Source organism: Phyllobates terribilis, unplaced genomic scaffold (genome assembly GCF_046119375.1).
Source record: "Phyllobates terribilis strain yellow unplaced genomic scaffold, ASM4611937v1 Scaffold_4__5_contigs__length_816908805, whole genome shotgun sequence".
NCBI lineage: Eukaryota > Metazoa > Chordata > Amphibia > Anura > Dendrobatidae > Phyllobates > Phyllobates terribilis.
This window is the reverse complement of record NW_027362764.1, coordinates 293,143,840-293,157,327: the sequence shown is the minus strand read 5'-3', so window position 1 is coordinate 293,157,327 and position 13,488 is coordinate 293,143,840. Positions and strand designations below refer to the sequence as shown.

Below are 13,488 nucleotides of genomic sequence, written 5' to 3'. Positions count from 1 at the left end.
GGTACTGTGCATGATCGACCTTCGCTCCATTCAGCCGGGGCTCTTTAGGGCTCTGATTCTTGGGAACGATGGGGGCCACAACGGTTGGACCCCCAGGCATTGGAAAGTTATCCCTTATCCACTGGATAGGGGATAACATTTAAACTTGAAAACACCTTTAAAGGGGGTTTCCCACAAACAAAAGTTAATTTTCATTAATAGATCTTGGAATGATAATAACTTCCACAATTGAATGTGTTTAAATGAAATGTTCCTGTGCTGAGATAATCTTATAAATGTTCCCCTGCTGTGTACTGTGTAATGGCTGTGTCTGACCGTGCAGGTACATGGTCTGATCATACCACAGCTCCTGGGCAGGGGAGAAGCAAAAGAGAGTACAGACATTACAGCAGGGGATCACAGAGGATTCTTTCTGAGGTAAAACATTGTTTAAAAACAGGCAGTGAAATGTTTTATCTTACTAAAAGAATCGGCTGGGATTCCATGCTGTAATGTCTGTATACTTTCTCTTCCTTCCTCCCCTGCCCAGGAGATGTGGTATGATCAGACCGTGTTCCGTACACGGTCAGACACAGACATTACACAGGGGCACATTTATAAGATTATCTCAGTAAAGGAACATTTTATGTAAACACCTACAATTGTGGAAATGTTATTATTCTGACATCTATTGATTAAAATGAACTTTCATTTTTGGGAAAACCCCTTTAAGATAAGGGCCTTTATAAAGTCCATACTCCTTAGACTGCTGTCAGCCAACAGCTATATCTCCTATCCCTTCCAATATACATGAACACATGGCTTAGCATTCATATGTTCTATATGGGGAAAGAATAGCGAGCAGTTACCAAAGACGCTGCCAGAGACATGTCTCGCCAGAGAAGGGAATGATCGGGCTTTGTGTGAATGCCTTTAGACTTCTACTTTACTTTTAGCTGTTGAAACATGAATAAAGGATAGCTTAAACCTTTTCTAAATATTTAAAATAATAATAATAATAATAATACAAAAAGCTGTAAAACCTTATATGTGAACCAGGCCTTACCTACGATGCTATTTTTATGTCATTGGCAAAGCACCTTTTTGATTCTGGCAACAGGTTGCTGTCACCTGCTCTTCAGTACTTTCATCACACAGTATGCTAACTTTTATACATTCACACACTGAGAGCTACATGGGAACATTTTGCATGGTTTTAATTTAAAAAAAAAAAAAAAAGAACCTTGAAAATCAGGCTTTTCTCATGCGTCACTACAAATATAAACTAGTTGCTCTCTTACAGGATTTTCCTGTTAGCAACAGTGGCATTAAAATGTACTAAACAAACATGTTATCTTTTTAAGGAAGCTCCACTAATGAGGAATTGACGTTCTTCCCTACTGATAAAAAAACCATTTGACTTCCTACAAATCAAAAGTTGAAGTTCAAATCTACATGAACATTTTTCACTATTTAAATATTTAAAGATTTGATCATGCCTGACCTCTCTGTTCTTGTTGGCTAAAATTGTTAAATACTATAAACTGTTTTGTACTGATCAAAGCATTCATAAATCCCCTCAACTGCTTACTCCTGCAGTAGATGTTAAGGTTCTTTGCTGCCCACAACTCAGCAATGTAAACAATGGATGGCAGCGGCTACCACGCCAATAGTATTAAAGATGGACAACATGGCTTCTTCCAACCAGACTACTTTCATGGTTTTGTACTCTTATTTGCTGGTGGTGAAAACACTCAGTGCATATGCGGTATGCATTAGGGGTAGGCAAACTGGGCATTTGCCCAGGGGCCCCATACCCTTGAGGGCCCCCAGCTCCTACAGCAGAAGCTACACTGATAATAGCATTAAAACAATTAAATAAAATAAAAAATACACATATTTGGTATCGTTGCGTTCGTAAAAGTCTGATATATCAAAAAATAAAGTCCCGTTTGCTTGTATGGAGTTGAACTGCAATACTAGGCAAAATGCATGTGATACTATTCTTGGCAGAAACTGAAGGGGCCGTGGAGCTCAACATTTGTGGTAAGATCTGTTGGACAAGTTCTAATCACATTTAGGCCACGTTTACATGTTCCTTATTTGGTCCGTATTTCACATCATTATTTGTAAGTTAAAATCAGGAGTGGAACAATCAGAGAAATAGTATAATAGAAAAACATGCACCACTTCTGCATTTTCCAATGGCTTACAAATACTGATGTAAAATACTGACCAAATACTAAATATGTGCATGTCGTACATGTCACATCATAGTAAAATACTATCAATCATTAATAGTATGAAACCAGTCAGTCAAGAAAAGTGCTAATTTTTTATAATTTTATATATAATAAATAGTGATGAGTGAACGTGCTCGAATAACGTGTTATCCAAGCATGCTCGGGTGTTATCCCAGTATCTTGGACGTGCTTGGATAATGTTTGAGTTCCTGTGGCTGCATGTTTTGCGGCGGCTGCGGGGTTTGCCTAACAAACAGGCAATCCCTGCATGTGTTGCGTTCATCTACCGCCGAAAAACATGCAGCCACAGGGAGTCAAACATATTAGCAGAGCACACTGAAGATACTCAGATAACATGTTATCTAAGCACGTTCACTCATCACTAATAATAAATCTTACTTTTTTAACGTTCCAGCAACACCGGACTAATCAACTCTATTGCTATAGTCCCATGCTGCATCCACAAACTATGTTTTCAAAGAAACGTCGGAGAATTTTAGGAAAAAACATACCTGGGTGCAGGCAGTATGCATTACGTGACAGATTCCCTTTAACTGCTGGTCTAGCTCAATGGCAGCAGAACAAAAAATCTCCATATAGCAGCACAGGTAAAGTTAGCTGTCTCATTAGAAACCCTTTTCTCTGCAGCCACTATTACATCCTATGTCAAATTCAAAGTGAAGCACTTGGTGATACGTCCTCTGTTATGCACATAACTCACTCATACACAGGTAACAGGAATAATGAAGCCTACAACACACAGAAGCCACACCCACACCCTACTGGTCCCTGTACAGACTAGACTATCCCTAGCCGCACAACTAAAAAAGACCACCTCAGACCTGGCTCCCTAAAAGGCAGTTCAGCAGTTTCTCGTACCTCTTGAGGAACCAGAGGAGAGGCTGCTATGCATAGCTAACCAGGAGAGGGAAAGTGGGCAGATGGATTTGAGCACACAGTGTGAGGAAACTTAAAGCATGTGCACGAAAGGGAAATAAGGAGAACTAAGGAGAATAATAAATGAAACAAGAATAATCTCCCACAAACCTAATTGAGGAAAGGTGCTAGGAAGGCAGGCAAACAAACACACAGCAGAAATACAAACGGTGTTTGACTAGCAGGGAAAATCCTTTTGCTGAAGAGCTAGAAAACAAGCAAGTGTAAAGAAGGGAGTATATAGCCCAACGCAGAATGTGATATTGCAACCAAAACAGGACAATGGGAAACACCTGAAGAGGAGCAAAACCAGAAAGGAAAAATAAAGGCAATAGGAACCATAAGCATAAGGTCAGGGGGAAAAAAAGGGCAATAGCTCAGCAGACAGGATAACCAACAACAGAGTAAGAGGTCACCGGATCAAATCCCCAAACATAAGAATGAGATAGTTGACATCCACACATTTTTCCAAAATTTCAGAATACTGATATTTGTTAATACACTAAATTTCTTAATACGTTACAGTACACCAGTATTAATAATAGCATACCGGCCCAGTTGACATATCTTCGGGAGTTTTCTCAACAGCAGCTATTGGGGATGTTGGTTCTGGAGGAGGAGGTGCTCTACGCTTCTTTATCTCAGTTCTAGCACCAATCCCAGAAATATTGCAAAGTGACAATGACGCACCAAGTGCACTAGGACGTGAATTCACAGATGGGGAACTTGGAGCGGTTAAAAAGCCCTGTAAAGGAAAATGAGAACGTAAGTATGACATGAAATATTATCCACTGCTTTTGGTGACACACATTACATTATAACAAAAAGCATGCAGCTCTAAAACAATTGCCATTTACTTTGCTGCTGTGATGATATAGTTTATAATCTTAATCAGCCAGACAATTAGATTTGTTAAGCCAAGAGAAATACACTATTATCTTTATGCTGACTTGTGAATGTATGTGTATTTCTGTTGCTGGTCAAGACAGACAGACCAGTATTTGTAGAACCCTGAATGTTGTCTTCTCTTTGATTCTGAAACAATGATGTTTATTTACAAGAGCCCCTGCAATACCAACTATGTAAATTGATAAGCTCAAACAATGAGACCTGAGACCTGTGAGTAATGCCCTCCCTAACCCCTTGACCTGTGGATGTACCTGTGTACTTAAAAAGGAGATATGCTTCTGTAGCAGTCAGACTTGAAACAGAAATTGCAAAGAGACTTTAAAAGGAGAATCAAAGCTCAGACTCTCTCACACCATCAGCTTGCAAGCATGGCATTAACCAAAGAGATACAGATTTGAATTCTACATGATTACGGCTTAAGGGTATATAACCTTGAATGAAAAGATATGGATCTGCTCCACTGACCATCAGAGAGCCCACGGTAACATTTGGGGAGACAAGGTTGGAACAATAAAGTCACCTGGCCCCATGGATATGTTGTTTGGGGTTGCCAGGTGGGACACTCCGGTCGCCTGAAACGCATGGAGACATTCGGAGAAGCCAGATTTGGACCCACCGGTCATCGGGCCCCATGGAAACTCTTGGAGAGGCCAGGGTGGGACCTTCGGGTCTCCTGGCCTTGTACCTCGATGAACTGCTAGCGTCCTAAGCTTGCCGCTACCTTCTCTCTGTGGGGGCCCGCCAAAGCGGGGGACAACTGGTTGAGGTAGTTGGCCCTGGAAGTCCCAAAGTCGCAGCTGTTCTATCCCAGACGGGCCAGCGGAAGGGTGAGGACTGTGTAATGTTGTACCATCTTGGGTATTTGCTGGGACTCTTCTATGTGTTTATTGTCTGCTTTGTGATTCATTAATGTATTGCCACGCTGTTTTACCTTCACCCTGTGTTGTCTGAGTAGTATTACGCCCACGGAAGACCCCGTGTCTTCACAGCTGCCAGCAAGGTAAAAATAACTAATATCACTGGTAAATGATTCTAATTGTAATTTATAAGGTATTTTTACATGGGGTTATTATTTTGCAATATTCATTTTAACCAATATATATTACTTTTTTCAGTTATAATGTTTTTCTCAGGCTCATTTTAACCAATATATATTACTTTTTTCAGTTATAATGTTTTTCTCAGGCTATGTGCACACGGTGCTTTATGGTGTGTGGGCCAAAAACGCTAGGTAATCCGTGTGCCAGATAATGCAATGACAATCCTGAAGTGCTGTGCACATGATCAGGAATTTTCCTGTCAGGATTGTTATTGCGTTTAAATCTGTAGCATGTCAATTCATTGTGCGTTTATGCAGCGTTTTTCACCCATTGACTTCAATTGAGTCAGTCAAATCCATAACGGATAAACATGCAACAACAAACCCACAGCATTTCTTTCTCTCCGCTGCAGATTTTGACTGATTGAAATACTGTACTGACAAAACAAGTGCGGCATAAAAACACAGTGTTTTGGATGCAGCAAAAATATGCTGCGTCCAAAGCGCTGATGGTTGCTGATCGTGGGGACATAGCGACTAACCAAACAGATGTGAGCTGTTATTAATAGCCACGGAACATGTTGGCCTAATGGCCTTTTTCTAGGCTAAAAATAGCAGCTTTCAGCTGCCCCAGAAATGACTTGAATAGGAATTAGGGCTTATGGGATTAGTGTTTATGGGGTTAGTTATCGCTGACACCAAGCCCTTTGCTTAATGATGAAGAGGTGTCAATCAGACACCCTCATTACTAAACAAACTTGTAAGTAAAGAGTTAAATAAACTGAGAGTAAAACACTTTATTTGAAATACAACAGACACATTCTTTAATCATTTAAATTAATCAATATACTCACCCCAGATCTGATGGTGATACAAGGGTTAAAGCGATGTCCAACGTTTCTTTTTTCAAATATCTTTATTTAACTCCAAAAAGCATTCATTGCTGTACAAAAACGCATCAAAAAAACGCATCAAAAACGCACCAAAATCATGGCAAAAAGTGTGTTTTTGCCACAGCGGTTTTCCTGCCGAGAGATGCAGAAACCTTGCAGAAATTTCCGCAATTAAATCCTGAACATGTCATGCGCGCATATATACCATCCGTAATGTAAAAACTGTATTTTATGGATTGATACAGTGAAGTTGGAAACATTCTGATCTATCCAGGTAGTGTGCTGACCATAAAAATATAGCCTTAAAATGTCATTTTGAAAAATGAAAACAACAACATGCTCAGCAGTTTATTGGCTATTACTACATTTTTTTACTCGAAACATCTTGACTGCAGTAACCACAATATGATCAAAGATTCATGCATCCATTTTTACCACAATAGTAATAGAACTTCTATACTGACTTCAATTACACCTTTTTTTATAGAATTTTGTGATGTGGGAACTTAGTCTCACAGGTTTACATTGATGTATTTCTGTTATCTACGCTATATTTATATTTTTCATAAAAAGCATGTGTCTGTGTTGTGAACAATTACCCCAGTTTATGCAAGAGGTATGGCTGGCTAAAAAGCAGTGAAGCGCTGATGCTTGTTCATTGTATATAAAACATAATACATAATCTGATACAATGCTTTGTACTCACATCTATATCCTACATGTATTTTAGTGGGTTGGACAGTCCAGACAATGTCCGATTGCATTACCAGCCAAGAACTGTTCTTAGCTCATTGTTTACTTAGGCAAAAACATTATGTTACAGAGCCAAAGGATATTGTACAGCGTGTAAAGGGCTGGCGAGATCTCTGCTGGAACCCAAATGTACTTTAGCTGCTTCCAGAAGCAATATTGCAATCAAGATATTTGTTTGACGACATTCTAGTGATCTGTCTTTAGTTGTGTTAATATCTTTAAACAGCATTCTTAGAATATAATGTCTAGTTATGTTTCATGTCTACACATCCTTCCTTTAGAAAGTACATTTAATAGACATGGTAAACAATAAAAAGAAATGTAACAAATATTGGACATCTGACAATTTTAGTAATTTTGAGTGTTCATCTGAAAGAGGTTTACCGTATTTGTTTGAAAGAGTATAAAAAGGTGTTTGCATAATTTTCGCAACAATTTTCAATCTTGGTGGTAAATAATTTTGCACAAAAAATAAAAAAAAAGCATGAAATGTGAATGTTAGGCTATGTCCATATAATGAATGTCTTTTTATAAGACATATCCTGTTTACTCCTAGCCTGCACTTTAAGACCCTTGTGACAGAAGCATATTAAAATGTTTCCTGCTGTTTTAAAGCAAAAAAAAACCATTCAGATCCTTTAAAGGGGCTCTGTTAGCACAGGATGACTGTCCAAACCAAGCACAGGCGATCGGGGCACCTTGGTGGGGAAAAACATTAAGTGCAATTTCCCACCTCTTTCTTTTCCCTCTATCTCTGTCCCACTTTTCTTTGATTGACAGCTTTGGTTTTACAGAGCCAAAAAAGGGCGCAGATAGATGGAAAACAAGCAGGTGGGAAGGTGCATCTAAATGTTTGGCCCAGCCATAAGGCACTGAGGGCCTGGACTTGGTTTGAACAGTCATTTTGTGCTGAATCTCTTTAAGTTCTGCGAGTTAAAAGTGGGGTCTCTGTGCATTAGATTTGTTTTTCCAGCACATAATATAGATGCACAATCCTGTTAAGATTTGAGATATTTGGTAGCCAAGTAAACATCTTTAACTTTTTGCCATGCTCCTCAAACACACAAAAATGTCCCTATTGTGAATTCTCAGCAAAGGTTATGCACTTTGAACCAATACATTTTGTGTAGTATTTGTGTAGTCGAGCTAAAATAAAAAAATAAGGACAAAATATGCTGTTCAGCAAACTTCATTATTTGCTTATAGACAAGTAGTTCTGCTCATGGAAGCCAAATATAAGCTCTGAAGAGATTTAGAAGTGAATGAACTCTTGCAGAGATTAAAACAGTGACATTCCTGACTGACTGAACAACTCCTGAGAGTACTTGAGAATTATTGTAGGTAAACAGCTGCTGAATAAAGGAAGCTTCAGCTTAAGGCAATGTGCTTGGCACCCCTATTTAACCTAAGTCTATTTCTCATGCTGTCCTAAAGCAAGGTAACGTTGTCTGCACCCTTAGAGTTGTTGTGCAATGTAAGCAAGTATTCTACTCAAACTTGACATCTGGTTCATAATCCATACGCACTGTTCACACCATATTTTTGACTTATGTTAGGTGTATGTATCTGCATGCCAAGAAGATGTATGCATCGTTTAAGCACATTTCTGGTGGTCAGAACCAGGGCTGTGGAGTCAGAGTTGTGGAGTCGGTGTCGGTATAAAATGGACCGACTCCAACTCCTAAAATATATAATAAATTGGGTACAGTAGTTCAATGCAGTTTGTGGGGAATATTTTTTCATAAGAATTTGGAAAAGTTATGAAATGTCCTATAAATGTCTGTCCTATTCCTGATCTAAGGGTCTAGACTTTTAGCTGAGATTAATCTGTGCTACAGTAAATTTATCAATTAAATTTGAGCCAAGTATGAGGGACTCGGAGTCGTGGAGTCGGAGTCGGTGTCATGGAAATTGAGGAGTCGGAGTTGGAGGTTTGGCTTACTGACTCCACAGCCCTGGTCAGAACCTGTCCTTTTAGCATATATTTGGAAGTTTACATCTGGATAACTTTTTGTAAAACTAGTAGAAAGCATATAGTAGCTATTACACTTTTCAAAATCACAAAAGAGGGTGAACTGCACTATTTTATTTTATAATTCAAGTCAATATGAGGTGGATGCAAACATATAGTCATATGTATGAAACAGTATGAAGTGTTCAGCATAAATGAGTACACCCAAGGCCGGTTTTAGACAAAGTGGGGCCCTGGGTAGAAGTGTAAATTGGGACCCCAAATGCTAACATATTGCACCATCACACAGAAACATTTCGGTTGTATTTACATGCGCTGAGTGCAGTTCGCTAAACGAGCGTAATCGACAATATCGAAGTCGTTCGACGCTTGTTTCTCGGCCTCTTTACACCGGCTGAGGAATTATGATGGGCACAGAACAATCACTAATAGATCAATTTGTCCCCATACAGTATCATGTTAACAGCAGCACATCTGCAGTTTTCACCAGGCGATGTGCTGCTGAGAACAATGATTTTTGTTCCAGCATAAACAATCCAATCCCTCGATGAATAGGCAGCATTTTGCTTGTTTAGTATAATACACCCCATAGTCCTTCATATTGTATAATGCATACCACATAGTCCTCCATATAGTATAATGTACCCCATAGTCCTCCATATAGTATAATGCACACCCCGTAGTCCTCCATATAGTATAATGCACAACCCATAGTCTTCCATACAGTATAATGGACTCCCCAAAGTTCTCCATATAGTATAATGCACAGCCTATATCCTCCCTATAGTATAATGTACTCCCCATAGTCCTCAATATAGTCTAATGCATCCCATAGTCCTCCATATTGTATAATGCACCCCCCATAGTCCTCCATATAGTACAATGCACTCCTCATAGTATAATGCACCCCATAGTCCTTCATATAGTATAATGCATTCCCCATAGTCTTCAACACAGTATAACGCAGCTCCCATATAGTGCATACAGTATAATGCACTTCCCATAGTCCTTGATAGAGTATAATGCAGCCCCCATATAGTATAATGCAGCCCCCATATAGTACACATAGTATAATGCACTGCGCAGTCTTCGATACAGTATAATGTAGCCCCCATATAGTACAATGCATCCCCCATATAGTACATATAGTATAATGCACCCAATAGTCCTCGATAGAGTACAACGCAGCCCCACAGAGTACAACGCCGCCCCACAAAGTACAACACAGCCCCAGAGCACAACGCAGCCCCACAGAGTACAAAACAGCCCCACAGAGTACAATGCAGCTCCACAGAGTATAATTCAGCCCCACAGAGTACAATGCAGCCCCACAGAGTACAATGTAGCCCCACAGAATACAACGCAGCCCCACAGAATACAAGGCTGCCCCACAGAGTACAACGCAGCCCCACAGAGTACAATGCAGCTCCACAGAGTATAATGAAGCCCTGCCCCCAAAGAGTATAATGTAGCCCATAGAGTACAATGCAGCCCCATATAGTACAATGCAGCCCCATAGACAATGCAGCCCTATAGAGTACAATGCAGCCGCAGAGAGTATCATGCAGCTCCATAGAGTATAATGCAGCCCCATAGAGTACAATTCAGCCAAAATGCAGCCCAACAGAGTACATATAGTATAATGTAGCCCCATAGAGTATATAGAGTACAATGCAGCCCCATAAAGTAAATAGAGTATAATGGAGCCCAATAGAGTATAATTCAGCTCCATATCTCATAAATACCGGTCTCTCGGCCATGAAAATTGCCAAACTGCATCATGTGAGTGTCATGACAGTTGGAAGAATACGAAATGAAGTCCGTCCATCCATTCAATAGCCAAGAGGTGGACGCCCAGGCAAAATATCAGAATCAACAATTCGACTCTTCACAAGGTCTATCAGTTCCGGCGCAACAAACACGCCAGTGCAAGTGGCTCGTGTGCTTCCATGCAATCACTGTGCGACGCATGCTACACAAGTGTGGAATGGCAGCCCGAAAAAAGGTGAAGAAGTCTCACTTTCAATATTGTCATAAGAAGCGTCGGCTCGAGTTTGCAAAAAATAACGAAAAGTGGACAGTAGAAGATAGGAAACGGGTGATTTGGAGCGATGAGACAAACATCAATATACTATGCTTTGATGGGTGCAAATGGGTCTGGAAGAAACAAGGGAAAATGGGGATAAAGGATCGAGAAATTGAAGGAAGTATCAAGTTCGATGGAGGAAGCCTGATGATATGAGGTTGTTTCACAGCCAAAGGCATTGGATACTTGACCAGGATCGATGTGGTCTCAATGCTGAGCTGTATGTGAGTATCCTACAAAATGAGTTACTTCGTACACTCGAGAACTATGGGTATGAGAAGAACAACATAGTGTTCCAGCAGTACAATGACATGAAGATACATCAAGATTGGCGAAGAAATGGTTCAATGACAATAAAGTTGAGGTGCTACATTGGCCCCCACTATCCCCAGACCTCAACCCAAACAATTACTTGTGGGTAGAGTTGAAGAAAAAGCTGTATACATACTCAAGTGAGTCGACCAATATGCACCAACTTTAGGAAAGTGTACAAGAGACCTGGGATCAGATTTCGGTTGAGACATGCTTGAATCTGATCAAGAGCATGCCCAGAAGGATTCAGGCAGTGTTGAAAGCCAAAGGTAGATTTACAAAATACTAACAAAATAATAAAAAATTTAATTTAGAATTTTAGGAGCAAAACAGTAACAATGCAGTGAAATGACAAGAATCTACATAACTAATCATATGCTAAATAGTTGCAAGTGAAATTTATGCTTGAGATAGCCAGGATGATTCTATAAAATGATAGTAGTCTCACATTCGAAACAGTAGTGGATGGTGAGATATGGAGCCTGAAATTCAAAAGTTCAAAATATTGTTATCCTTTTGTTCGCCAGTGTAACTTTCATTACAAAATCTTTAGTTTTACTCAAATTAGTTGATGCAAAAATGAATACACCTCAGATAAAAACTGCTACATCTAGTATTTTGTATGGCCTTCATGATTTTTAAGGACAGCACCAAGTCTACCAGGCATGTAATGAACAAGTTGGTGACATATTGCAACATATATCGCTTTCCATTCTTCAAGAATGACCTCTTTTAGAGCCTGGATGCTGGATGGAGAGTGATGCTCAACTTGTTTCTTCAGAATTCCCCAGAAGAGTTTCATTTGGGCTCAGATCAGGAGACATACTTGAGCACCGAATCACTGTTCTTCTTCAGGAATACAACAGTGGCTTTAGATGCTTGTTTTGGATCATTGTCCTGTTGGAAAAGAGAAAGTCTACAAAGGGCAGGGAGAGATGGAGGCATCTCCTCTTTCACTATAGAGCAGCACATCTGTAAATTCATGGTACTATCAGTGAACTGTAACTCCCCAACACCAGCAATACTCATGCAGCCCCATGTAAGAACACGGCTACCACCAAGTTTCACTGTAGGCACTGTTTGTACTCCCCCCTGTGCGACATCATACAGTTTTGAAGCCAACAATTCCAAAAACATGTATCTGGGTCTCATCGCTCTGCAATATAGAGTCCTAGTAGTCTTCATATTTTACAACATGGCCCTGGCAAACTGTAGGTGAGCTTTTTTGGGCACAGGCTTTAGGAGAGGCTTCTATTGTGGATGACACCCAAACATGCCATTCCTCTGCAGTATGCACCATATTGTGTCATGGGAAACACTCACCCCACTTGCTTTCTACTTCTTTAGCTAACAGCAGTGAACTTGAGTGTCAATTTTCTTCAATCCTTCTCATCAGGAGATGCTCATGTTTAGGCCTTAACCTGTGGTCGGCCTGGATGTCTCTTTGAGATGGTTGCATTTCCATCTTTTTTAATCACTTTTGTTACAGTATTCCAACTGATAAGTAAAGCTTTGCTGATCTTTTTGTAGCCTTCCCCTTTCATGTGTAAATAAATTATTTTCTTTTTCAGGACTTGTGATATTTCACTTACAATGTGGTACAATTGCTGACAGCATGACATGTGATTGTGTTTTCTTTGTTAAGGTATGCCCTTTTATAGCCTACTGTTTGCTGGACACCTCTTTAATGACTAATTAGACTAGATTAAAAATAGAATTTTGTAGTCTAAACTTTGGATTTGCTCCTAAGAGTTTCATTTGGGTGTACTTATTTTTGCAACAAGGTCTTGAATGAATTTGTTAGCAAAATTACCTTTTCAGATATGCAAAATAACAAATCTTATTCACAATCAATGACCCACATTTGTGGGAGTATTTTGTAATATGGTAACACATAGAAAATGTTGATTCTGAGAGGAAACTGACAAGTCTGTTGTTGGGTACTCATTTATACTGAGCACTCTATTTATTCATCTATCTGAAGAAAATGTACAGTACAGACCAAAAGTTTGGACGCACCTTCTTATTTAAAGATTTCTTTGTATTTTCATGACTATGAAAATTGTACATTCACACTGAAGGCATCAAAACTATGAATTAACACATGTGGAATTATATACTTAACAAAAAAGTGTGAAACAACTGAAAATATGTCTTATATTCTAGATTCTTCCAAGTAGCCACCTTTTGCTTTGATGACTGCTTTGCACACTCTTGGCATTCTCTTGATGAGCTTCAAGAGGTAGTCACCCGAAATGGTCTTCCAACAATCTTGAAGGAGTTCCCAGGGATGCTTAGCACTTATTGGCCCTTTTGCCTTCACTTTGCAGTCCAGCTCACCCCAAACCATCTCGATTGGGTTCAGG

The 13,488-nt window shown here is 39.7% G+C and overlaps 1 protein-coding gene across 3 annotated transcripts in view; it reads right to left on the bottom strand.

Moving 5' to 3' along the window:
* The window catches only part of COBL (cordon-bleu WH2 repeat protein), a 694,630-nt gene that overhangs the window by 241,385 nt on the left and 439,757 nt on the right, over positions 1–13,488 (bottom strand). For all 3 annotated transcript variants that reach the window (XM_073678323.1, XM_073678322.1, XM_073678324.1), the window contains one exon: positions 3,709–3,903. In XM_073678323.1, coding sequence (XP_073534424.1) covers positions 3,709–3,903 — 195 coding nt within the window. The remainder of the gene's footprint in view (positions 1–3,708; positions 3,904–13,488) is intronic.